The following is a 25,392-nucleotide window of genomic DNA, read 5'->3' as shown; positions in this document are numbered from 1 at the left end:
AAGTTTTTGTCCTTTTTGGGAGATATTTCATTAAAATTTCTCAGGAAAAAATAATTAAGCGCCCACCGGGGTACTCGAACCCACGACCACAAAGTTAAGAGCCTTGCGCTCTGCCAACTGAGCTAGACGGACTTTGTGATTGCATGCTCATATAGGTAATAGTTGACCGCTCATAAAGCTTACAATGAGTTATTAATAAGAGCCAGCTGCTTTGTGTGTACATACACATTATGAACCAAAATTTGAAAGTATCATGCACAATATCTTCTAGCGCTGGGATTTTGCCCCGAACCGAGTGGTCCGATCCGAACCGAACCGACACTTAGGGGAATCGGTTATTGTCCGGTTATTGGAGAGGAACCGATCGGCAATGCTTTTAAAATGAATCGGTTTGGTCATCGGTTCGGTTCGGTTCTCTATAACCGAATGGATAACCGAAAATTTAACCTAATTATATATACCTAATCCTAATCAGACCAAACCTAAGTGCGACAAATCTAAAATCGTAAACGGCTTAACCTAATCTCCTCTCCTAATCTCTCTTCCTCAAACACGATCTTTGATCGATCTTGACTTTATCTGTTTGAGTTAGTACCGATTGTAGATGTCAGCTTGTGAAGATAACCATGAGTTCTTTGGAGAAGATAATGAAACAGATGTCGATCAAGGAGTTGGAAAGAAACGATCTGCTTCAGAGAGGTCAAGCACTGATAAACCTCCTGCTGCAAAGAAAAAGCAAGCCCACCGAGCAGACGTCTGGCAACATTTCATTCAAAGAGAAGATGATCCAAGCATCAGCAACTGCCGTTACTGTGGCCAAGCAATTGGATGTGACTCCAAGAAGAGTGGGACAAGTGCGATGAAGAATCACATTGGTCGATGTAAGATGTTTGAACTCTACAACGAATCTGGAAAGCAGCAGGTGTTAAATGGAGATAGTAGTGGTATTTTGACAACTGTGAAGTATGATGCTACTTTGTTCAGGAGATCAGTGAACGAGATGATAGTGCTGAATGAGGAGCCATTCTCTTTTGTCGAGTCTGAAGGGTTTAGGAGGTTCTGTCACAACGTGTTACCGATGTACACAGTTCACTGCAGAAGAACAGCAACAGAAGACATTTTTAAAATGTTTATGTTGGAGAAAGCTAGGTTGAAGCAGTTGTTTGCTGATGAGAAGCAGAGAGTGTCTCTTACTACAGATATTTGGGTGGCTCCTACGACATCATACAGCTACGTGGTCGTCACAGCTCATTGGATTGATAGGAACTGGGAAATGCAGAAGCGGATCATCAGTTTCAAGCCTATCACGGATCATAAAGGTGACACTATTTCTGACCATCTGAGCTTATGTATTTCTGATTGGGGTATAGATAAGGTCTTCACGGTGACAGTAGACAATGCTAAGGCAAACGATAAGGCTCTACGACTGTTTGCAGAAACCTGTAGGTTGATAGGCCCGAATGCATTAGTTAGGGATGGTTCATTGATGCATATGCGTTGCTGTGCACATATTCTCAATTTGATAGTTAGGGATGGGTTATCTGAGGTCAAACAGAGTGTCATGGCTATTAGAAACGCGGTGAAGTATGTGAGATCATCGGGTACAAGGTTGCAGTCGTTTCAGTTGAGGGTGCTGACAGGAAAGGTTAGTAGAGGGAGCTTATCTTTGGACTGTATAACTCGTTGGAACTCCACCTATCTCATGCTGTCTGCTGCATTGAAGTTCAAGGTTGCGTTTGAGAAGCTCAAAGCCGAAGACATATTGTATAATGATTACTTTATGGAGTTAGAGGAGAATGGACAGAAACGGGTTGGACCTCCTACTTCAGAAGGGTGGGAAGAGGTGCAGAGGTTAGTGAAGTTTCTGAAAATCTTCTTTGGTTGCACCTTGGCGTTCTCAGCATCCAAGACAGTCACGTCTACCATTTGTTACAATGAGATTGTGATAATCGAGAGGAACTTGATTGCACTGAGCAATAGCAGGGATGGGGTTCTGCAGATTCAAGCAAAGGAGATGAGAAACAAGTTCGAGAAGTACTGGGATGGACTTCTCAATATGAACCCGCTGATCATCATCACAAGTGTGTTCGATCCAAGAAACAAGATGCAGTTTGCTTCTATCTGTTTTGATAAGCTCTATGGTAAGGATAGTCTGGAGAGTGCTCATCTCAGAACCTCAATAAGAGCACTGATGAAATCGTTGTATGAGGAGTATGTGAGCAAGCTTGGCCCTCAATCGCAAGGTGATAGTCAGAACAACATTATCGAATCTGAGAGTTGGCAACCTGTTTGACATTTCTCATGACGATGATGAGGACTATGAGAGCAGAGATTCTTTGTATTCAGAGATGGTTTCAGAGGCAGCATATGAAGAATCCAGTAGTGAGCTCGACATTTACTTGATGGAAAAACCAATGCCAAGAAGAACAAACAATCTCGGATTAGACACCAATGTGTTATCTTGGTGGAAGAAGAACTCTTGTAAGTTTCCAGTCTTGTCTGAACTAGCAAAGGATGTACTAGCTGTCCAAGTCTCCTCTGTTGCTTCCGAGTCAGCGTTCAGTACGAGTGGTAGGATTTTAGATCCTTTTCGTAGCTGTCTGACTCCATACATGATTGAAGCTCTTGTCTGCTTACAACAGTGGCTTCGAAACAACATCCATGCTGAGAAGAAGGTTTCAAGCTTGGTTCAGATGTTTGAAGAACTGGATTTTCATGAATCATTAGGTAATCTTCTTAAGTCTTAACTATTTTCCTTATATTTTTTAATGCTCAGTGTCTTAAGTTCTAACTGCATTTGATTTTATGTAGAGTCTTTGAAAATTTCTAATGAATCTGATCCTTAGAGGTAACCTGTTGCTCTCTCTGATTTCTATTTTTTTGTCTCTCTCTAATCGGTTATTACATATTTACATGTATTCTTACTGATGAACTTGTTACTTGTAGGTTGGAGTGGCTTAGAACTTGGAACTTGGAAGATTCAAAACCAACTTATCTATCTCTCTATTTTGGACAACACCCTTTTGAGTTTTGAACTTCATGAATCTATATATCTTTCAAACTTTGATCTTTGATCTTTAGAAAAGAGATATAGATTCAGATTGTTGTCTTTTTTGTGTGTTTTCATGTTTGAGAGTGATCTCTTTTGGATTTTTAAACTTGGTTATAAGTTGGTTTTGAGGTTTTTTTTTTGTTGTTGATTGCTTGGTTTAATTGATTTGGCAGGTAAAAACAGAGCTATAACCGTGTAAACCGGAGATAACCGATATCCGAGATTAACCGATAATAACCGAAATAACCGTTTGAACCGGTTTTTTTTTGAAATATTTTTTTTCGGTTTTTTCGGAATTAAATAAAATTAAATAAATATCCGATAACCGAACCGAACCGAACCGAACCGAATTAAAATTCGGTTTTCTTCGGAAATCAAATCCAAAATTCCGGATAACCGAAAACCGAAAAATCGGTTCGGTTCGGTTTCGGTTAACCGAAATCGCAGCGCTAATATCTTCTGTAGGTTTACCATTCATAAGCTTCTAATCCCTTATATATTAATTGAGGAACATTTGAAAAGATGTAACCTCAATTTTGTATTAATTAAAAGAGGCCCCAATGCATAGGTGGCACTCAATTAGGTAGTCAATTACATTCAATTGAAAAATAAGTAGGTCCACATTCGATTTTTATATGTTGTTAGATACATAAGTTGGTCAAACTATATGATATAATGATATGATTTGATATTTTCTTTCCTTAAATAAAACCTACGGAATTACCATAAATGACTAATATATATATGACAATTAATGAGTTTAATAATAAAGATTTGATAACAATGTATATCTCCTCCATCATTTTTTGTTTAATTTTATACTATTAAAATAAATTAAACAATCAAATTAGCTATAAAAATAAAATTTAGATTTTTTCGTATATGTTATATTTTGAATTTTTAAAAACGACAATAAATGACTAAAACTATTAAAATTATTATGTTAAAAATTAATGATCAATTGGTTTAACATTTTTATTATAAGAAGATACACATGATTTTAAAACCATATGAGTAAAAAATATCATTTAATAATAAAATAAATAAATATATATATATATATATATATATATATATTAAACACTATATACCATAAGATTACATAAATATTTTAATATTAAAACTTTCAATGAATTTTCAAGAACATTTATAAATTATAAATTTATTAAAGATTTCAGATTGAAAATTTTGTTATCGATGATTTAAATATTTTGTTATAAAACGATATGAACGATCATAGAACTGTATGATTATAAATTCTTATTTAATAAATAACTATACAAAATATACTATTCCTAGAAAAATAGGTTGATTCATCTTAACTTATATTACACTTTTTATTAAACTAACTATCGAATTGATAAATAACGTACCAAAAAATATTTTGCACTTTCCTTAAATAAAAGCTACGAAATTACCTAATATGATTAACGTATATGTGAAAATTAATTATAATGAATAATAAATATTTGATAACAATTTTTGTATCTTAGTTCTTTTTTAAATTTTATATTATTAAAATATATTTAAAAAACACATTAAATATATAATAAAAACATTTATAATTTTTCTTATATGTTATATTATGAATTTTTCAAAACGTCTATAAATTATTAGAAATTTGAATATCCCCACTCTAAAAATTTTGTGATCAATAGATTATTTTTTTTGTCATAATAAGTTACAAATGATCATAAAATTGTATTAATATGAACTTTTATTTAATATTATAAGAAGATACACATTATTTTAAAACCATATGAGTAAAAAATATCATTTAATAATAAAACATATATATTTATATATATATATATATATATTATACTATATACCATAAGATTACATAAATATTTTAATATTAAAACTTTCAATGAATTTTCAAAAACATTTATAAATTATAAACTTATTAAAGATTTCACATTGAAATTTTTGTTATCGATTATTTAAATATTCAGTTATAAAATGATATGAATGATCATAGAACTGTATGATTATAAATTCTCATTTAATAAATGACTATATAAAATATATTATTCTTAGAAAAATAGGTTGGTCCATCTTGACTTACATTATATTTTTTATTAAACTAACTATCTAATTGATAAATAATCTACCAAATTTTTTTTTGCACTTTCCTTAATTAGAAGCTACGAAATTACCTAATATGATTAACGTATATATGAAAATTAATTATTATGAATAATAAATATTTGATAACAATTTTGTGTCTTAGTTCTTTTTTTTAATTTTATATTATTGAAAGATATTAAAAAATCACATTAAATATATAATAAAAACAATTATATTTTTTCTTATATGTTATATTTTAATTTTTCAAAATGTCTATATATTATTAGAAATTTGAATATTCCCACTCTGAAAATTTTGTGATCAATAGATTATTTTTTTGTTATAATAAGTTACAAATGATCATAAAATATAACGCATATGAATTTTTATTTAATAAATATTCAAACTAAATAATATATATATATAAACACTAATGATTTAAAGCAACAAGATTGGCTGATCAATTTAGTCGTCCAGTTGAAATCTTTCAAAAGTATGTGAAAGACTAAAGTCAAAGTAAATATTGATTTAGAATAGTAGTTATATTTTACTAACCAAATACCGAAAAAAACCGAACCGAACCGAACCGAACCGAAACTAACCCGATATCCGGGTTGAACACCCGTAATCCAAATGAAGCCAAACTATTGTTTCATTCTCCAAAATATAATAAAAATAATAACTTAATCCCGCGCAAGGCGCGGATCTTATCCTAGTCAGCTTGTATAGTAGAAACAACATGATGATCAGGGGCGGAGTTAGTAAGGTGGTAGGGGGTCAGCTGACCCCACCTAAATAAAAACAATTCTGTGTTTTATTTTTCTAGTATAAATTTTGTTTGCGACTCCAGCATAAATTTTTAACTGACCCCCCAAAGAATAAAACGCCAAAGACAAAATAATCAAAGAATTATTTTAAGTTTAGGTGTTGGCTCACTTCATTTTGGGCTCAGTTTTAATTTGAATCCACTCTAATATGAATCCACAAAGGACTATCTAAAATAAAAATAGTAGATAATTCTATAGCTTTTATTTAAAAAAAAATGTCAACAAATTTTTTACGTTGCTTGTTTTATTTTTCTTGCTAGTGTTTTTTGTTTTCATATATTTTACTATTCACTACAAAAAGACAAGTAAAACATGTTTACGTTCTAATTTACTTTAGTATCTATAGGTCATATTTTTGTGTTTATATCAAGTTAGATAGGACATGATTTAAACTCATAGAAAATTTAAGATCTATATTTATAATTTATGTATTTAAATATGTAATTTAGTTTGTTATTCTTAATAGATAATGCATCAGTTCCTAAAATACAAATATTTAAAATGTTAGAAATTATAACAATGTTTTTTAATGATGTTTGGTTTTTAGGTGGTTGTATTTATTGTTTATTCAAATAAAAATCTAAATTTTATAAAAAATTGTGATAAAAATAAAGAATAGATGAATTGTAATGTACTTTAACTTTTAAAAATTTATGAATAATTTTTTATTTTGACCCCAGTAAAAACAATTTCGGGTTCCGCCACTGATGATGATCCAACATCTTTAATAGCAAAAAAAAATCCCTTAAGATATTACCAGAAATCTCCACAAGAACAAACACCATCTTTAAAGTGATGAAACCTATTCGTATCCCTAACGAAGATCTCTCTACCTGCGTAGCCCGATATAAACTTAATGACTGAGTGGCAATCTCCGCATATTCTAAGGTTCTTTATAACCTGAAGAGGTGTACCGTCCGGTGTGTTCAGAAGACCAAAAACTACTGCTAGTTTCTCGCTGTGTCCCCATAATGCCTGCTCTTGCTCTTGCTCCTCCACATCTTGCAGAGCAAAATCCAAATTTGGGAGATGACCAGCTCTCCTCATCTCTTTGCTAATCTCATCCATCTTCTCTGTTATCTGATCTATCTGCGGATGAGACTTGTCACCAGCAAGAAGCGTGTACACTTTGTTCTTCACTTGGATCCAGCTGCATCCCGGGTTCTTCTTCAGCCCCAGACTCTCCATCTTGTTTCTAATACTGTCTACTTCTGCCCACATGCCTTTAGCTGCGTATATATTGGACAAGAGAACGTAACTCCCTGGGTTTTCGGGTTCTAGACCGAAAAGCTTTTCTGCTGCGATCTCAGCTAAGTCTACATTGTTTTGAAGTCTGCAAGAGTTTAGCAAAGCTCCCCAGACGCAGGAGTCTGGCTCCAAAGGCATCTCTTTTACCAAATCATATGCTTCTTGCAACTTCCCTGCGCGTCCAAGAAGGCTTACCATGCAAGAATAATGTTCCAGCCTCGGTTTAATCCCATATTCCTCAGTCATCATGCCGAAATATTTCCACCCTTCATCTGTTAAACCTACTTGGCTACATGCTGATAATAAGCTTGTAAAGCTGATGAAATCAGGTTTTAATCTGGTTCTCACGAGAGATTCAAATATGCTCATGACTTCCTTGGCCTTCCCGTGCATTGAGTATCCACTCATTAACGAATTCCAGCAGACCAAGTTTCTCGTGGGCATCATATCGAAGACAACCTGAGACATGTTGATTCTTCCACATTTGGCATACATGTCAATCAGAGCGCTCCCTACATGAACATCATCCAAGAGGTGAACCCGTACAGCAAATCCATGAGCCGATCTCCCATGAACCAATGCTGCTATATTTCCGCAGGCTGGAAGCATTGAAGGGATTGTTACACGGTTTGGCTTCACTCCAGCAACCTGCATCTCTCTAAACAGTTCCAACGTTTCGATATCTTTCCCATTCTGTGCACATCCAGCTATGATCGACGTCCATGACACGACATTTAGCTCCATCTTCTGCTCCTTGAACAAGGCAAACATCTCAAGCGCCTTGTCAACAAGACCATTTCGCGACAACCCTGTAATGCATGCATTGCAGACCCCGGTCTCCATCAGCTCAAACTGTTCAAAAAGTTCTATAATCCCATAGACATGACCAGACTTCCCGTACATATCAATCATCGCACTAATAACACATTTATCCTTCAGCAAACCCTGTTTAATCGCATACCCATGAATCTGCCTCCCTATATCAAGCCTCTCCGAGTCTCCAACAGAAGGCAGTACACTTGAAACAGCAATCTCATCAGGTAGGAAACCCAGATGATGCATCTTCTGGAACATCACCATTGCTTCCTTATGATACCCGCTACGATTAAACCCACTAAGAATCCCATTCCAAGACACTATATTCGGTTCAATACCAGAACTTTCCATCTCAGAGAGGACACGAACCACCTCTTCTAAACAACCCTTTCTCGCGTACCCACAAAGCAAAGCACTGCAGGTCACAACATCTCTGTTATACATTCTATCGAACACCTTGCGTGCATCACCCATCTTACCGCACCTCATGTACATATGAAACAAAGAACCCTGAACGAACCCATCCCCATCCAACCCCAACGCACACGCTACACAATGAATCTGTTTACCAGCTCTAAAAGCCGATAACTCAGCACAGACTTTGAACAAATTCGGAAGAACGTGGGTATCTGGAATCAACCCGCGAGAGAACATCCGAGAAAACACGCCGAGCGATTGAGAGTAAAGCTTCGCCTTAGTTAAGGCGTAGATAAGAGACGAGAAAGTGTAGACATTTGGATCCGGAATCGATTGCAAGATGAGATTCGCATCGTCGAAGCAGCTATAGTTCGAGTAGGAGGCGATGAGCTTTGCGGAGATGTAGCCATCGTTCTGGGCTCCGGATTTGAGTATACGAGCATGAGCTTGCGTCGTCTTTGATAGAGAAGAAGACCAACACGAAGGAGAAGATTCTAAGAATCCAAGGATCGTTTGAGGGATCTTCTCTATCAGTGGAAGAACTTGTTTTGTCATTGCTTTGACAAACAAAAAAAAAAAAAAAGACTTTCCCGCTTAACATTAATCACTTTGTATAATTAAAACAACGGCTGAAAATGAAAATCAGATACAATGTACGCCACGTCACCAAAATTGGAAATCAACGGCTAGCAATGAAAGACTGGGTCTCACTTAGCTTCCGAGTAATGTTGGCCGTTGATTTCTTATTTAATCTCTTCTTGTAAGAGAAATCGATCCAGAGACAGAGGGAGAGCGAAAAATGATTCGAACGGCTTTATTGTTCGCTGCTTTGCTCGTCGGAACAAGCGTAGAAGCGCAGCAACTACCTCCGTCGAGGCGCGATGGATTCGTGTATCCACCGGGTCGCAAGATCGAACCGGATACGATACTTATCGAAGCGTATTTTGATCCGGTTTGCCCCGATTGCGGAGACGCTTGGGAACCGCTAAAGCTAGCGGTTGATCACTACGGATCTCGCGTTGCTCTTGTTCTTCACCTCATGCCGTTGCCGTCAGTGTTTGATTTTCTCGTCTTCCTATTTGATTTTCCGTCTTATTACAATTTATGTTTCGTGTTTTTTTTTTGGATAATGCAGGTTCCATGACAATGCGTTTGTAGTATCTCAGGCCTTACACATTGTGAATACCATAAACGCCAATGCCACGTTCAGTTTGCTGGAAGGGATCTTCAAGCACCAGGTTCGATTAGTGTTATTTTAAAATCCAAACTTTGAATGTATCAAACAGAGGAAATTTTATATCGGCGGTTCTGTTTCGCTGTGGTGTAATGATGCCCTTGTCTATGGTCATTACTTATGGTTTATTGTTTTAACAGGCGTTGTTCTACAACTCGCAAACACAATACATGCCAAGACCTGCAGTTGTGGACAAATTAGTCAAACTGGGGACAGTTACATTAGGTAGCTCATTTCATTATCCTCTTAAATCTGGCTTCCGCAACTCAAAATCTGATCTTGCCACTAGGGTTTCCTTCAAGGTGATCCCTTCAGCTTCATGGTCACTACTCAATGGTCATTATTTTAGTTTGCAGACTTGCAGTATAAGCTTGAGTTCTAGTACCTTGCCTTACTTTCTGTCGTTAGTATAGTTTTCATAATAAGTTTTGTCCACTCCCTCCATAAGATTGTTTTGCCTTTGTTATGTTTTGCAGTATAGCGTTTCAAGAGGAGTTTCCGCAACACCAACCTTCTATGTGAATGGGTTCGAGCTGCCCGATGCTGGTTCTCCCATAGATTTTGAAGGATGGAAAAACACCATTGATCCTCTGGTTAAACCACGAGAAGCAAAGATACAGGACACCTTCCTTTCATTCCTAACGCAGCCATCGTACTAGTAGTGCTTTTTATGCTGCCTCAGACTCGCACATAATGTACTAGACATATTTAATTCTCCACAATTTGTCTGTAAAGAAATAATCTCAACTGCACAGAAGCTTAAAATCATGCGTGTATAAATTTTCAGTTGCATGTTCAGTATCTTATGTGCATTTTAATATTTGACCAAAGTTTTAACATATGGTAATTATTTTAAGAATTTATTGTACTAAACTCGAAAACGTAATAATAAAATAATAAAAACAGTAAAACGTATAAAACAAATCATTACATACTAATATGAATTAAGAAATAAAATGAAAAAATATCCGCACGTCAAAATTATAGTGTTCAGTATCTTATATGCATTTTAATATTTGACCAAAGTTTTAACATATGGTAATTAGTTTTCAATTTTTTATAAAAAAAACATTAATATGCTTACTAAAATAGTTAATCAATTGTTTAGGCTTAAAATGCAATGGTTGATAGATTTATTCTTGTTTTCGTTTCCAAACCTACCTTTATAGAATGAAAGTCACTTATACAGTACATAGAGATGATGACATTTGATTATGATACGGAGAACAGAGATTTTTCCTTCTTCTTTTTTGCCATTACAAGTAAGATGTGGGTTTTGTCAAACACTTTATTTATATCTTGTATGAAAAAGTCCAAAAGTCCATTTATAGACTTCTTGAGCCCACAGAGAACCACCATCTCTTGACTATTTCTTGCTCCTTTTTGTCTAGTTGGATAATCTTCTAGGGAAATCATACACTTCACCACGAATTTTGAGCTTGACCATTTTAACAAACTGGCCAACCGGTACCGGAGCAGGTAAACCGAAAAAGTTGTAGGAATACGATTTGGGATATTCGTTTGTTAATTGGTTTATTATTTATAGCATAAAGAGACAATGCTTTCATGAATAAAAGAACATTAAATAAACAAGTAGCCATTAATTTCCGTAAAGGTTGAATTGAAGCAAATTAAAAAGTTCGTGTTTAATACACTATGATATGCTCCCAATTTCACAAAGAGATAAATCAAAACTGAGGAAAATTATGTCCTATCCGCGGTTCAGTTCGAACCGGTTAAAAGTGAAATTTTGCAAACCGGAAATCAATTAGGGCAGTTCACTGGTGCGGCTGTTATATATGAGAGGGCGCCTTGTACAAAACCGGTCTAATTCCTTGCTTATCCGAATCTACTAGGGTTTCCAAGGATCTAACCCCAACAGTCACACAAGGTAAATCATTCAATCGATTCGTGAGGATTATAAGAAGAGCCTGTTATAAGAAAAGCCTGTTCTGAATCAGTTTTGTATCAACCTTCGTGAGCGAATTTGTTTCTGAGAAGGGCTCTTCTGATTTTTGTGTGTTGTTGTTCAGATGGACATGTATGAGCGCGTTGCGAAGCCGAAGGATGAGACTCCGATTGCTGAGAACGAGATTCGCATCACCAGTACCGGTAGGGCGCGAAACTGCATCACCTATGCCATGGCTCTTCTTCAGGTATTGTGTGTTTCTTCGTTGAATCTGTTTGATTCAGTTTCTTCTATGGTTTTATTATTTATTCGGACAATTAAGTAGCATTTCGTGTCTGATTCAGTAGAAAATCCAAACACGAATTTTTGTAATTGTGTCTTAACTATGTGATTGTCGTAATATTTGTACCGTTTTAGTCTTATTAGTTATGTCGTCATCTGTGGTGCGGTTAGGTTATTACAATGATTCTGTCGATAAATATATAATTGTGTAGTCTTGTATTTGATTCCGATTTTTATCACAAAACTTGTCCTGCTTGCGTCTGAACGGGATTTGTTTATATATAATATAGGAAAAAGGATCGGATGAAGTTATTTTCAAGGCAATGGGAAGAGCTATCAACAAGAGTGTGAACATTGTTGAGTTGATTAAGGTTTGTTTTTGTGTGGTTCGTCTGGTCATGATTACAAATGTGGGGGCTCTATTGTATCTGAACATTTTCTTGTAATAATCATTGCAGAGAAGGATTCCTGGTCTTCACCAGCACACATCTATTGGATCCACAGACATAACTGATACCTGGGAGCCTAAAGAGGAAGGCCTTCTTCCGTAAGTTGATTGACATTTTTATTTGTGTTAGGACTCTTATTACATTGCCGTGCTCTTAATCTTGGTTATTAATTTTCTTGTTATTTTATCCTGAAGAATTGAGACGACAAGGCATGTGTCGTTGATCACGATAACACTTTCGAAGAAGGAGCTCAACACATCCTCAGTTGGGTGAGTTTTTTCAACCCTGTTGTTTATATATTTTTTTGTTTGTTGTAATCACAAAGGTTCTGTGTCTCAAGCAGGATTCTTTGTAGAGAGGTACATTGTCTCTAATGCTAATGGTAACTTACTAAATAATATTGCAGATACCAGCCTCCGATTCCTATTGAGATGGTGAAGCCATTAGCTGAGATTGATTACGAAGGCAGAGGTATTACAACCTCTCTTTAAATGAATGTTTTCAAGCTCCCTGCTTCTTGTCTTTTTTTTTTTATTGGCTTTATCATCTTTATATATCTGTTTTAGATGGATCACCAAGAGGCAGAGCAAGAAGAGGCCGAGGAAGGGGTGGTCGGGGAAGAGGTGGCAGAGGTAGGATCGCAATTTCCTTTCCCAAAATCTTTGTTTCATCTTCAGCTGTGGACAAGCGTTCCAATTTTGTGGTTTTGCTTGTGTCAGGCGAGGGATATGTGAACGTTGAGTATGATGATGGAGGTATGGAACCTGAGCGTCCATCTGGTAGAGGAAGAGGAGGCCGCGGGAGAGGTGGAGCACGTGGTGGTCGTGGAAGAGTAGGTCACAGTGGACCTCCACCATACTATGAAGCTCAACAAGATGGAGGAGACTATGGAAACAATGCTCCTCCTCCACAGTATCATGAGTATGATGATGGAGGTGTGGAGCCTGAGCGGTCATCTGGTAGAGGAAGAGGAGGCCGCGGGAGAGGAGGACGACGTGGTCGTGGTGGTCGTGGAAGAGGAGGATACAATGGTTCCCAACCATACTACGAAGCTCAACAACATGGAGGAGACTATGGATACAATCCTGCCCCTCCTCAACAGGATTATGGACATGATGCTCCTCCTCAGGGCCGTGGTACGATGATGTTTTAAAATCCCAGTTTCTTAATACATAATGATTTTAATCAGTATGACCCATTAGTTTTTAATGTGAAAAAGTTGTTGAAACAGGAGGTGGCCGTGGAAGGGGAGGTCGTGGAAGAGGAGGAGGTCGTGGTGGTTTCAACAGATCAAATGGACCGCCGATTCAGGCAGCTGCTTAAATGACTGGTGTTGTTGAATGAACTTTGTTATTTTCCTTCATTCTCTATCTTTTCTCTGTCCATTAAAAAGACAAGATGTTGCCGTAGCATAATTTCTTTCTTTGATTTTTGCCTTTAGGTTATATAATATGTTCATTTGTTTCATGGATGTTGCCTTTGAGATTTCGCAAGTTTCCAGACTATTTTTCCAGTTTTGTCTCTCTTTTTTGAGTTATTGGAAATTTGGATTCATGGTATCTATTCGACTCCCTCGATCAAAACTTGATGGAGTCTTCAAGTTGCAAGCCTTCTTCAATGCTTCATCACTATCATACTTTTCATTCTCAACAGCATTGAACATGATAAGAAAAATCTCTTTAAGCGTTCGGCCTCAATGATGTGCTGATTGGGTCTTCGTAAAAGAGTCACGTAAAAAATACGCCGTTGCCGGAAATCGAACCCGGGTCACCCGGGTGACAGGCGGGAATACTTACCACTATACTATAACGACTCGGATGGTAAGACATGTTTTCTTAACGTTTTATCGTGAATACAAATAAAAATAATACTAAAGAAAGACTCTTGTATATGGTTTGTTTTGTTTTATGGAGGATTTTTATTGTCCTCCGGATGATTATTATTCCTTTCAATTACTTTGGGTTGAACTCTAGAAATATTGTTGGTTTCAAAAGATTGGAATCTTTTCAACTTCATTTAATTGTTGAGAAAGACGAACGAAGTGGTGGGGTGGCGACTGGAGCAGAGGCGTCCGGCCACCGTGGTGGTTGAGTTTAGGTTGCGGCGGCTAGGTTAAAGGTATTAGGGGATATATAGACCCTCGAGAGAAATATTCTCTTTCTCTCTTGTTTTTGCAGATCGGACTTTTCATTTAATTGTTGTTTGGGAGATTTTTGCATCTTCAGGATTGATTACTTTTACCAGTAGGTTTGAAACCGGAGCATAACTAAACTAATGTACCGCTAAATGTTTAGAAAAATTAGAACAATATTAGCATGTAAAATGTTATCATAACCAGGCTATGATTATAATGTAATTATGTACCCGTTTATCCTTTTACTACTAACTAGGATAAGACCCGCGCCTTGCGCGGGATTAAGTTATTATTTTTATTATATTTTGGAGAATGAAACAATAGTTTGGCTTCATTTGGATTACGGGTGTTCAACCCGGATATCGGGTTAGTTTCGGTTCGGTTCGGTTTTTTTCGGTATTTGGTTAGTAAAATATAACTACTATTCTAAATCAATATTTACTTTGACTTTAGTCTTTCACATACTTTTGAAAGATTTCAACTGGACGACTAAATTGATCAGCCAATCTTGTTGCTTTAAATCATTAGTGTTTATATATATATATTATTTAGTTTGAATATTTATTAAATAAAAATTCATATGCGTTATATTTTATGATCATTTTTAACTTATTATAACAAAAAAATAATCTATTGATCACAAAATTTTCAGAGTGGGAATATTCAAATTTCTAATAATATATAGACATTTTGAAAAATTCAAATATAACATATAAGAAAAAATATAAATGTTTTTATTATATATTTAATGTGATTTTTAATATTTTTCAATAATATAAAATTAAAAAAAAGAACTAAGACACAAAAATTGTTATCAAATATTTATTATTCATAATAATTAATTTTCATATATACGTTAATCATATTAGGTAATTTCGTAGCTTCTAATTAAGGAAAGTGCAAAAAAAATTTTGGTAGATTATTTATCAATTAGATAGTTAGTTTAATAAAAAATATAATGTAAGTCAAGATGGACCAACCTATTTTTCTAAGAATAGTATATTTTATATAGTCATTTATTAAATGAGAATTTATAATCATACAGTTCTATGATCATTCATATCATTTTATAACTGAATATTTAAATCATCGATAACAAAATTTTCAATGTGAAATCTTTAATAAGTTTATAATTTATAAATGTTTTTGAAAATTCATTGAAAGTTTTAATATTAAAATATTTATGTAATCTTATGGTATATAGTATAATCTATATATATATATAAATATATATGTTTTATTATTAAATGATATTTTTTACTCATATGGTTTTAAAATAATGTGTATCTTCTTATAATATTAAATAAAAGTTCATATTAATACAATTTTATGATCATTTGTAACTTATTATGACAAAAAAAATAATCTATTGATCACAAAATTTTCAGAGTGGGGATATTCAAATTTCTAATAATTTATAGACGTTTTGAAAAATTCAAATATAACATATAAGAAAAATTATAAATGTTTTTATTATATATTTAATGTGATTTTTAAATATATTTTAATAATATAAAATTAAAAAAAGAACTAAGATACAAAAATTGTTATCAAATATTTATTATTCACTATAATTAATTTTCACATATACGTTAATCATATTAGGTAATTTCGTAGCTTTTATTTAAGGAAAGTGCAAAATATTTTTTGGTACGTTATTTATCAATTCGATAGTTAGTTTAATAAAAAGTGTAATATAAGTTAAGATGAACCAACCTATTTTTCTAGGAATAGTATATTTTGTATAGTTATTTATTAAATAAGAATTTATAATCATACAGTTCTATGATCGTTCATATCGTTTTATAACAAAATATTTAAATCATCGATAACAAAATTTTCAATCTAAAATCTTTAATAAATTTATAATTTATAAATGTTCTTGAAAATTCATTGAAAGTTTTAATATTAAAATATTTATGTAATCTTATGGTATATAGTGTTTAATATATATATATATATATATTATTTTATTTTATTATTAAATGATATTTTTTACTCATATGGTTTTAAAATCATGTGTATCTTCTTATAATAAAAATGTTAAACCATTGATCATTAATTTTTAACATAATAATTTTAATAGTTTTAGTCATTTATTGTCGTTTTTAAAAATTCAAAATATAACATATACGAAAAAATCTAAATTTTATTTTTATAGCTAATTTGATTGTTTAATTTATTTTAATAATATAAAATTAAACAAAAAATGATGGAGGAGATATACATTGTTATCAAATCTTTATTATTAAACTCATTAATTGTCATATATATATTAGTCATTTATGGTAATTCCGTAGGTTTTATTTAAGGAAAGAAAATATCATATCATATCATTATATCATATAGTTTGACCAACTTATGTATCTAACAACATATAAAAATCGAATGTGGACCTACTTATTTTTCAATTGAATGTAATTGACTACCTAATTGAGTGCCACCTATGCATTGGGGCCTCTTTTAATTAATACAAAATTGAGGTTACATCTTTTCAAATGTTCCTCAATTAATATATAAGGGATTAATAAACACTCTAAATATCAGAAAAAAATGAAGACAAGACATGTGTATGACCATTAAACAATGGGTTAAATTATTGATGCGTGGCATGCATAATGCATTAGTCTGTCTTTGCCAAACTAGGTTTCATTTTCTTACTATAGTAAAACAATCTCGTTTTCTCTTTTAAATTTACAGGTCTTTGTTGTGTGTTTCGTTAACTTATCAATAATGACAAAAATCAGTAATCGATTCCGGGGCTCTTTGATGGTACGTAGTTATATGGACCCAACAAGGTTAAAGACTTTTACCATTAAAAAAACAAGGTTAGGGACAGAAGACTTTGTTTAACTAGTAAAGTCTCTAGCTGGATTGGCGGTTTTGATAGCTCTTTTTATGGCGGTTGATGCGTTTAGGCCCTCTGGTTTAACCAATGGTCACGCCACATTCTATGGAGAGAGTGACGCTTCTGGAACAATGGGTAATTTAAACTACATATAAATATATTTCCATATGGTTTATCAGTTTCTTGATGAAAACGGATGATTTTTGTTTATTCAGGCGGAGCTTGTGGGTACGGAGATCTCTATGCGGGGTATGGTACAATGACAGCGGCCTTAAGCACGGCTCTGTTCAACAACGGAGCTTCTTGCGGAGAATGCTATAAAATAACGTGTGATTACGCGGCGGACTCGCGGTGGTGTAAGAAAGGAGCTTCGGTGGTTATTACAGCAACCAACTTCTGTCCACCAAACTTCGCTCTACCGAGCAACAACGGTGGTTGGTGCAATCCACCGCTAAAACATCTCGACATGGCACAACCCGCTTGGGAAAAGATCGGCATTTACAGAGGTGGGATTGTTCCCGTCGTTTTCCAAAGGTTGGATTAACAAGGACCCATTAACTTTCCATCTAATTATTTTAAACCTTAGTTGTTTTACGTGAAAATTAAACCCCTAATTTTGTCATGTTAACAAATTATACCCTTAATATTTGCTTCATTTCGGTTTAGATCGGCTAAAGTCGGTTTAGCAGGATTGAACCATTCTACTTTTGAAGCTTTTAATATTGAAAAACAGTCATGTATTTTAAAATAAGACAGTTGAAAGTTATTAAAAAAAAAGACAATTGAAAGTTTTGGGGTGCTTTTTGAATTTTTAAAAGTCTTGTTTTTTTTTTGGTTTTGGTTTTGACAGGGTAAGTTGTTACAAGAAAGGGAGCCAAAAACATTCAAGAAAGTAGAAGTGTAGGAGACTTTAAGGAAGAAGTAGCTGAGCACATGGGATGGTAGACTCTCTCTCCCTTCTCTCATAAGATTTCTTGAGAGATAGAGAAAGTCGCGGTGGTCCCGTTTTCTTCCTCCTTTCTGGTTCACGACAATGACTCTGGTGCACGGTGGTCTCTATGACGCGGTGTAGCTGGCTTTGACTCCGATGTTTTCGCGATCTTCCAAGCGAAATCATTCGGCTTTGGTTCCCGGTGGAATCCGGTGATCGATCGCTTTGTTTGGATCGATGGAGAAGTTTGAGGCCGGAAAAGATGGTGGAGAATTGTATTCCCGATTTGGCTCCGGTGGGACACGGTGGGATGTGTTTCTGGAAACGGTGAAAGTGGTGAAAGAATTGGCGTGGCTCCTCGTTTAGGTTGAATTCTGGTGGTTACTGATTAGGTCCGGTGATGTGTTAACCGGTGAAGACGGTGTTTGATACGGCGCCGATGGGTTTGGGCGCCGGCGTAAGATCTGGTCGGTGGAGGCAGGAGACGGTTTCCTCTGCATCGGACACGTTATCCTTCGTCGTTGAACACGTGTTGTGTACGTGTCTTTTTGGGAGGGGGTTCTGTTTCGGGCCTTAATCTTCGGCCTCGTTCTTGGGTGTTTATGGTGGGCCGTTTGTGGTCTTTCTTTTGTTTGATAATAGTTTGGACTTGTCTCTGTGGCCACTCTTGTAGTTTTTTTGTCTTTGGTAATAATATACTTTCAGATGGAAAAAAAAAAAAAAAAGTTGTTACAAGAAAGGAGGAGTGAGATTTAGAATAAACGGAAGAGATTACTTCGAGCTAGTGAACATATCGAACGTTGGAGGAGCTGGCTGTTGAAATGAATGGATTATGAGAATAGTTTGTATGATTTATCAAGAACAAAGAGAATGTATTGCTGGGGTTTTCTAAGAATCTGAGAGAGAGAGAGATGAGAGAGAGTAATGAGGAAGTATATTTCCTTAGATTGATTTAGTGTCTACAATAATTACATAAATAGATTTAGCAAAGGAGAATAAGACAATGAGAATGAATAAACAAATGAAGATGAATAAATTATTGAAGACCAGATTTGAGGAAGTCACTTTCGGATAGTGACAACTCTCTTCTCTCTTCTTTCCTTAGCATATCATGTGCCTTTTGCTTGTTTCCATACTCCAACAGTTCTATCCAGTTGCCTCCACTTGTTTAAATTCGTCCAAGACTTCAGGCAAGATATTTAAATCAGTCTCACACATTTCCTTGCTTCAGTTTTCCTGTCCATGATTTCCTGTCCATGATTTCATGTCCATGATTTTCTGTTCATGATTTTCTGTCCATGATCTCCTATCCATGATCTCATGTCCATGATCAATCATGTTCTTCATGTTTTTACTCTTGCTCTTTATTCTCTTCATGTCAACACTCCCCCTCAAGCTTGACCATAGGGACTTGGTCAAGCTTGGAAACCATGAAACATTCCCTCATTAAAACCTTTACCTAGAAAAACAACTTGGGATAAAAACTAAGCAAAGGAAAAAGAGTAGAACACTTCATGGCAAGAGGATCAGTGACAAGAGAGGTCTATGAGTCCAAGCTTAGGATGAATGAACTCACAAACCTTGCTGCTAGCTGCCTTGGTGAATATGTCAGCTAGTTGATCTTCACTTCTTGTGTAGCATGGAAGAATTACTTGTTGTTCCACTACCTGTCTCACCTTGTGGCAGTCCACTTCTATGCGTTTTGTCCTATCATGAAAGACTGAGTTAGATGCAATGTGTATTGCTGCCTGGTTGTCACAATGCAAAATCATTGGTGTGTTGATCTCAATACCCAAGTCCCTTAGCAGTCCCTTGATCCATATAAGCTCACTTGTGAGCTTCCTCATTGATCCATACTCTGCCTCAGCACTTGAGCAGGACACCACCTTCTGCTTCTTGCTCTTCCATGTGACCATGTTTCCTCCAATGAAGGTGCAGTAGCCTGTAGTTGATCTCTTATCAACTCTGTCTCCAGCCCAATCAACATCACAATATCCAACAACTTCAGTACTCTTGTTACATGCCATCCATACTCCTTGGCCAGGCGCCTCTCTTAGGTATCTTAAGATCCTCTCCACCATATTCCAATGATGCACCTTAGGAGCTCCCATGTGTTGACTCACTTGATTCACAGCAAAGCACACATCTGGTCTGGTGATGGTTAGATAGATGAGCTTGCCCACCATTCTTCTATACTTCTTGATATCTCCAAATGGTGTAGACTCATACTCCCCCTCTCTCAGCACCTTGTATCCTTCTTCTAATGGAGTCTTGGCCTTTTTACTCCCAAGGTTTCCTGCCCCATTTAAAATATCAAGTGTGTACTTCCTTTGAGATAAGAATAACCCCTCTTTAGAGCGGCATATCTCAATCCCAAGGAAGTACTTCAACTCTCCCAAATCTTTGATATCAAAGGCATTTTTAAGAAATATTTTAGTTGAGAGAATACCTTCCTTGTTGCTACCAGTGATGATAATGTCATCCACATAAACTAAGATGACCACAATACCTTGCTTACTAGTTAATGTGAAGCGGGTGTGATCAGCTTCTGACTTTACAAAGCCTCTTCCATTGAGGGTGGTGCTCAACTTATGGTACCAAGCTCTTGGAGATTACTTCAAGCCATAAATTGCCTTCTTTAATCTGAGAACATTTCTTGGCTTCACCATGTTCTCAAGACCATGAGGTGGTCTCATGTAGACTTCATCCTCTGATGGCATCTCATCTTGATCATGAGCTACTGAGTTCTCTTCAGGTTGATCTTGTGTAGACTGCTCAACATTTCTATTGTCCCCCTCATGATCAGGATGAGATACTCCAACATCTTGCACTTGTTCTTCAACAGCTGGAGTAGAAGTTTCTCTGCCTTTGTCTGGTTCTTTGTCTAAACTGATCCCAAGTTTCTCCATAATAACTCTTAAGTTGTTAGCTCTGTCTGAGGCAGATTGAGATAGATCTTTGAGGTCTCCCCAACTCTTCTCATCATAGTAGCTTGTGGATTCCATGAACTTAACATCTCTAGATACTAGCACTCTCCTTGTGTTTGGCACATAGCACTTATACCCTTTCTGATGTGTAGAATAGCCAATAAACATTGCTTTTGTGCTTTTAGCTTCTAGCTTGTTTCTTAGCTCTCCTGGAATCAAAACAAAACACACACACCCAAACACGCGCAAGTGATCTATAGATGGTTTAGTTTTGTTTAGTACCTCATAAGGAGTGGCATCAAGAAGGACTCTGGTGGGCGTGCGGTTGATACGGTAGGTGACAGTAACTACAGCATCTCCCCAAAACCTTTTAGGTACATTAGCATGGAACATCATGCTTCTGGCCACTTCCATCAAATGTTTATTCTTTCTCTCAGCTACACCATTCTGTTGGGGTGTGTAAGGGCAACTTGTTTGTTGAATGATCCCATGTGAGGCTAGATGTTGTTTGAAGGCTGTGCTAGTATATTCACCACCATTATCTGATCTAAGAATTTTAATCTTCATATTGAAATGGTTAGTGATATAATTTTGAAAGTTTTTAAAAGCTTCTAGCACCCTATCTTTAGATTGTAGCAATGTAATCCATGTGTATTTAGATTTTTCATCTATAAATGTCACAAAGTACTTATGATGTTCTCTAGATGCACATGGAGCAGTCCACACATCAGAATGGATTAAATCAAAGCAATGATCATAGATGGTGTTTAATTTAGGAAACACACTTCTACAATGTTTTCCTAAGATACAAGCCTCACAGTCACTTTTAAAAGAAATACTAGGCAACAGGATGTTCAAAGCATGAGGATGAGGATGTCCTAATCTAGCATGCCATATTACATCTTTAGGGAATTCAGAAACAGAATGAAAAACATGGGATAAATCAGTCGCTGGTCTTGTGTCCTCAAGCAAGTACAAGTCTCCCTTGGTAACACCTTTGCCAAGCAACTTACTAGATTCAATATCCTGAAAGTATACACTGTTAGGCCTGAATGTAACTTGACAATTGAGATCATTGGTAACTTTCTTAACAGATAACAAATTTGAAGCAAATGTGGGCATATAAAAAGCTTTAGATTCTCTATCAAATAATCTAAGATCACCTATGCCTTTTATTGGAATTTTATCTCCATTTGCTATTATCACATTTCCTGATGCTGGTTCTATGTTTTTAATCAGTTTTAAATCACTTATCATGTGATGTGAAGCACCAGAATCTATAACTAAAGGCTTAGCTGATTTAAAACTACTTATAGAACTATCATCAGTGTGAGAAGCAAACTATCATCAGTGTGAGAAGCATTGAAAGAGATAACAATAGTTTTAGATATACCAGATTCTTTTAAGGCCTTGATGAGAGCATTCAAGTCAAAATTCTTGATAGTCTCATCCAGATTGGCCCTTGGTGTAGCATATCCTGAAGTAGAGGCCATAGTACTTCCCACGCTAAGGTTGCTTGTTCCCAAAGTTGTTGGTTCTGTCCTTTCAGCCGAGAAGTTGGCTCTTGAATCTTGGTACTGAGGATGAGGCTCTCTAAACTTGTTTGGCTTTAGATGGGGATGAAGTATCCAGCACTTGTCTTTCATGTGGCCCTTCTTCTTGCAATGATCACAGGTTAATGCTTTCCTCTCATCCTGCTTGTAAGCTGCCTTGTTTGCCACTGCTTCTTCAGCTTGATGTGCCATACTTAGGTCCCCTTTGTTTCCAAACAAGGTCACGGATCGCTCTTCCTTTTGGATTTGTGCACATACTTCATCAAGATCAGGTAGCTTATCAGCCCTTAGAATATGCTTAATCAAGCTCACATAAGATGAGTTGAGAGTGAGCAGCAACCCAAACACTTTGTCCTCTTCACGCCTGGTTAACAGGGTAGCAGGATCAGTTGTGTGAGGCCTTAGTAGCTCTAGCTCTGCCCAAAGGGACCTGAATTTGCCAAAGTGAGGTTGAAACTCCCCATCTCCTTGGTTGAGAGCATTGATGGCTCTTTTCACTTCAAAAACTCTAGTAAGGTTGGAGACATTTCCATACACTTTGTAGAGTGTATCCCACAGCTGCTTGGTAGTCTCATAGAATGAATAGGACTCCATAATAGCTGGTTCAAGAGAGCTAAGGAGCGCTGTAAGCACAAGGAGATCTTCCTGTCCCCACTTGTCTTCATCAGCTACCACCATCTCCTTTCCATCTTCTCCTTGAGTAGTTAGTTTTGGAGCTGTCTCTGTTGATACATGACTCCATAAACCCTTTCCTCCAAGGGCAATCTTCACCATCCTGGCCCATAGAAGATAGTTAATTCCTTTTAGGGTAACAGATATGCTGAGGCACTGGTTGTTGTTTTTGTTGTTTGTTGTTGTTGTTGTTGTTGTTCTCCATCTTTCAGAATGTAACAGGAACAAGGTTAAGAACAGGGTAAGGAGATGAGAACACAAGAACAGGAACAGAGTATTTGATTTTGCGGAAGTAAGAAAGGTTTCAAGAGCTTTGTTGCTCTGATACCATGTTGAAATGAATGGATTATGAGAATGGTTTGTATGATTTATCAAGAACAAAGAGAATGTATTGCTAAGGTTTTCTAAGAATCTGAGAGAGAGAGAGATGAGAGAGAGTAATGAGGAAGTATATTTTCTTAGATTGATTTAGTGTCTACAATAGTTACATAAATAGATCTAGCAAATGAGAATAAGACAAGGAGAATGAATAAACAAATGAAGATGAATAAACTAATGAAGACCAGATTTGGAGAAGTCACTTTCAGATAGTGACAACTCTCTTCTCTCTTCTTTCCTTAGCATATCATGTGACTTTGGCTTGTTTCCACACTCCAACAGCTCTATCCAGTTGCCTCTACTTGTTTAAATTCGTCCAAAGACTTCAGGCAAGATATTTAAATCAGTCTCACACATTTCCTTACTTCAGAGTTCCTGTCCATGATTTCATGTCCATAATTTTTTGTCCATGATTTTTTGTCCATGATCTCCTATTCATGATCTCCTGTCCATGATCAATCATGTTCTTCATGTCTTTACTCTTGCTCTTTATTCTCTTCACGTCAACACTGGCTCCATTAAATCTGTCTCCATTAAAGGATCAAAGACTGGTTGGTTAGCCATGTCTCGGGGAGCTAACTGGCAATCAAACGCTTATCTCGATTGTCAATCTCTCTCTTTCTCCATTACCACTACCGATGGTGCTACAAGAGTCTTCCTCAATGTTGTTCCTTCTTCTTGGTCCTTCGGACAGACTTATTCTTCCAGGGTTCAGTTTTAAAGACCTATATTTCGCTGTCCGAAAGATTATTGGCAGTGGTCGCGTTCTGAGTCTGTTCTTTTCTCTTGGAGCGACCCGTCCGCTTTGTTATTATATACTCTTTCTTTCGGTTTGATAATGTAAAATGTTTTGGTGAAAAATAGAAAAACTAAAAAAACTTACATTTTGAAAATTATATTGTTAATAATATAAATTTTTTAAAGAGTTAATCAGTCATAAACAATGAAACAAAATTATTATAAATCAAACAATTTTTCAGTAAAACTACATTTATTTTTAAAAAATATCTCAACATCTTATAATTTTGAAACAACAAATTTTTCTCTAAACTTTTTTTCTTTTGACTCTGGTTCACTAGAATCATCAAGAAAAAAACACTAAAAGACATTCTAACATTTTTATTATGTTATGATAATTAATTCATAGCCCTAGAGAGAATATAGACAAGCAGCCGCCGCTCTCATCCCTCGACGCCGGTGAGGCCCATGGCCGCCGGCGTCGGGACCTCTGTTCCGTCTATGTCTGTTTAACGTCTTCTCATTTCGTCATCGTCATCTTAAGCTTCTGGACTCGTTCTCTCGTCGCACTCACGCCGCTGCTTCCTTGGATCCGTTCGTCGTCACCTTCTCCCCTCCAATCTGGGTTACCACCACCCCTGCTGCTTCTCTCGCCGTCGCTTCTCACCCCACCCCTCTCTTCTCCGCCGCCTCTCACGCTCCACTCGTCGTCACCTCTATCATCGCCCCCTACCCTCTCTGTAAAATCAAAAGAGTCAGATCTACTAAGTATGAGGATGGGCTCACCAGATCTCTCTTCACCACATCCACAGATTATCCACATCCACCGACACAGCAAGTTCTCGCATCTGCTAATCTATACGAATGCTCAGACAAACCGCACATGAAGTATTATGATGTATGGGTG

The 25,392-nt window shown here is 36.1% G+C and overlaps 5 protein-coding genes and 1 non-coding gene across 8 annotated transcripts; 4 read left to right on the top strand and 2 right to left on the bottom strand.

Moving 5' to 3' along the window:
• Positions 1–59: 59 nt before the first annotated feature.
• On the bottom strand, positions 60–132 carry TRNAK-CUU. Its single transcript has one exon. It is a non-coding gene; the product is annotated as a tRNA-Lys (tRNA).
• Positions 133–604: 472 nt separating this feature from the next.
• Positions 605–2,293, top strand: LOC125587079 (zinc finger BED domain-containing protein RICESLEEPER 2-like). Its single transcript, XM_048757212.1, has one exon. The coding sequence runs from the start codon at positions 605–607 to the stop codon at positions 2,291–2,293; it is 1,689 nt and encodes a 562-aa protein (XP_048613169.1).
• Positions 2,294–6,558: 4,265 nt separating this feature from the next.
• LOC106347083 (pentatricopeptide repeat-containing protein At1g20230-like) lies at positions 6,559–9,154 on the bottom strand. Its single transcript, XM_013786576.3, has one exon. The coding sequence runs from the start codon at positions 8,983–8,985 to the stop codon at positions 6,703–6,705; it is 2,283 nt and encodes a 760-aa protein (XP_013642030.1). The 5' UTR covers positions 8,986–9,154; the 3' UTR covers positions 6,559–6,702.
• Positions 9,155–9,180: 26 nt separating this feature from the next.
• On the top strand, positions 9,181–11,821 carry BNACNNG49470D. Its single transcript, XM_013786575.3, has 5 exons — positions 9,181–9,480; positions 9,566–9,668; positions 9,805–9,966; positions 10,141–11,555; positions 11,698–11,821. Exons 1-4 carry the CDS (start codon positions 9,230–9,232, stop codon positions 10,321–10,323), a joined length of 699 nt encoding a protein of 232 aa, XP_013642029.1. The 5' UTR covers positions 9,181–9,229; the 3' UTR covers positions 10,324–11,555; positions 11,698–11,821.
• Positions 11,454–13,817, top strand: LOC106347081 (myosin heavy chain IB). Of its 2 annotated transcripts, none has more exons than XM_013786574.3 (9): positions 11,454–11,555; positions 11,698–11,820; positions 12,146–12,226; positions 12,314–12,402; positions 12,499–12,573; positions 12,711–12,775; positions 12,871–12,936; positions 13,024–13,440; positions 13,536–13,817. In XM_013786574.3, exons 2-9 carry the CDS (start codon positions 11,698–11,700, stop codon positions 13,625–13,627), a joined length of 1,008 nt encoding a protein of 335 aa, XP_013642028.2. In that variant the 5' UTR covers positions 11,454–11,555; the 3' UTR covers positions 13,628–13,817. The 2 variants fall into 2 exon arrangements, with proteins under 2 accessions (XP_013642028.2, XP_013642027.2); XM_013786573.3 differs by having other exon boundaries at positions 13,524–13,817.
• Positions 13,818–14,044: 227 nt separating this feature from the next.
• LOC106347080 (expansin-A11-like) lies at positions 14,045–18,910 on the top strand. Of its 2 annotated transcripts, XM_048756720.1 has the most exons (5): positions 14,045–14,422; positions 17,139–17,266; positions 17,357–17,421; positions 17,502–17,820; positions 18,137–18,910. In XM_048756720.1, the coding sequence occupies exons 2-5, from the start codon at positions 17,172–17,174 to the stop codon at positions 18,180–18,182; spliced, it is 525 nt and encodes a 174-aa protein (XP_048612677.1). In that variant the 5' UTR covers positions 14,045–14,422; positions 17,139–17,171; the 3' UTR covers positions 18,183–18,910. The 2 variants fall into 2 exon arrangements, with proteins under 2 accessions (XP_048612677.1, XP_048612678.1); XM_048756721.1 differs by having other exon boundaries at positions 17,139–17,421.
• The last annotated feature ends 6,482 nt before the right edge of the window (positions 18,911–25,392 follow it).

The sequence above is a fragment of the Brassica napus genome, chromosome C5 (genome assembly GCF_020379485.1).
Source record: "Brassica napus cultivar Da-Ae chromosome C5, Da-Ae, whole genome shotgun sequence".
Lineage (NCBI taxonomy): Eukaryota > Viridiplantae > Streptophyta > Magnoliopsida > Brassicales > Brassicaceae > Brassica > Brassica napus.
This window is presented reverse-complemented; position numbering and strand designations above follow the sequence as displayed.

Coding starts and splice junctions, on each gene's coding strand:
- LOC125587079 (XM_048757212.1), top strand. CDS start 605: ATGTCAGCTTGTGAAGATAACCATGAGTTCTTTGGAGAAGATAATGAA.
- LOC106347083 (XM_013786576.3), bottom strand. CDS start 8,985: ATGACAAAACAAGTTCTTCCACTGATAGAGAAGATCCCTCAAACGATC.
- BNACNNG49470D (XM_013786575.3), top strand. CDS start 9,230: ATGATTCGAACGGCTTTATTGTTCGCTGCTTTGCTCGTCGGAACAAGC. Junction 9,481..9,565: donor CTTCACCTCATGCCGTTGCC/GTCAGTGTTTGA, acceptor TGGATAATGCAG/GTTCCATGACAATGCGTTTG. Junction 9,669..9,804: donor AAGGGATCTTCAAGCACCAG/GTTCGATTAGTG, acceptor TTGTTTTAACAG/GCGTTGTTCTACAACTCGCA.
- LOC106347081 (XM_013786573.3), top strand. CDS start 11,698: ATGGACATGTATGAGCGCGTTGCGAAGCCGAAGGATGAGACTCCGATT. Junction 11,821..12,145: donor ATGCCATGGCTCTTCTTCAG/GTATTGTGTGTT, acceptor TATATAATATAG/GAAAAAGGATCGGATGAAGT. Junction 12,937..13,023: donor TCGGGGAAGAGGTGGCAGAG/GTAGGATCGCAA, acceptor TGCTTGTGTCAG/GCGAGGGATATGTGAACGTT.
- LOC106347080 (XM_048756720.1), top strand. CDS start 17,172: ATGACAAAAATCAGTAATCGATTCCGGGGCTCTTTGATGGTACGTAGT. Junction 17,422..17,501: donor TGACGCTTCTGGAACAATGG/GTAATTTAAACT, acceptor TTGTTTATTCAG/GCGGAGCTTGTGGGTACGGA. Junction 17,821..18,136: donor GTTCCCGTCGTTTTCCAAAG/GTTGGATTAACA, acceptor TGGTTTTGACAG/GGTAAGTTGTTACAAGAAAG.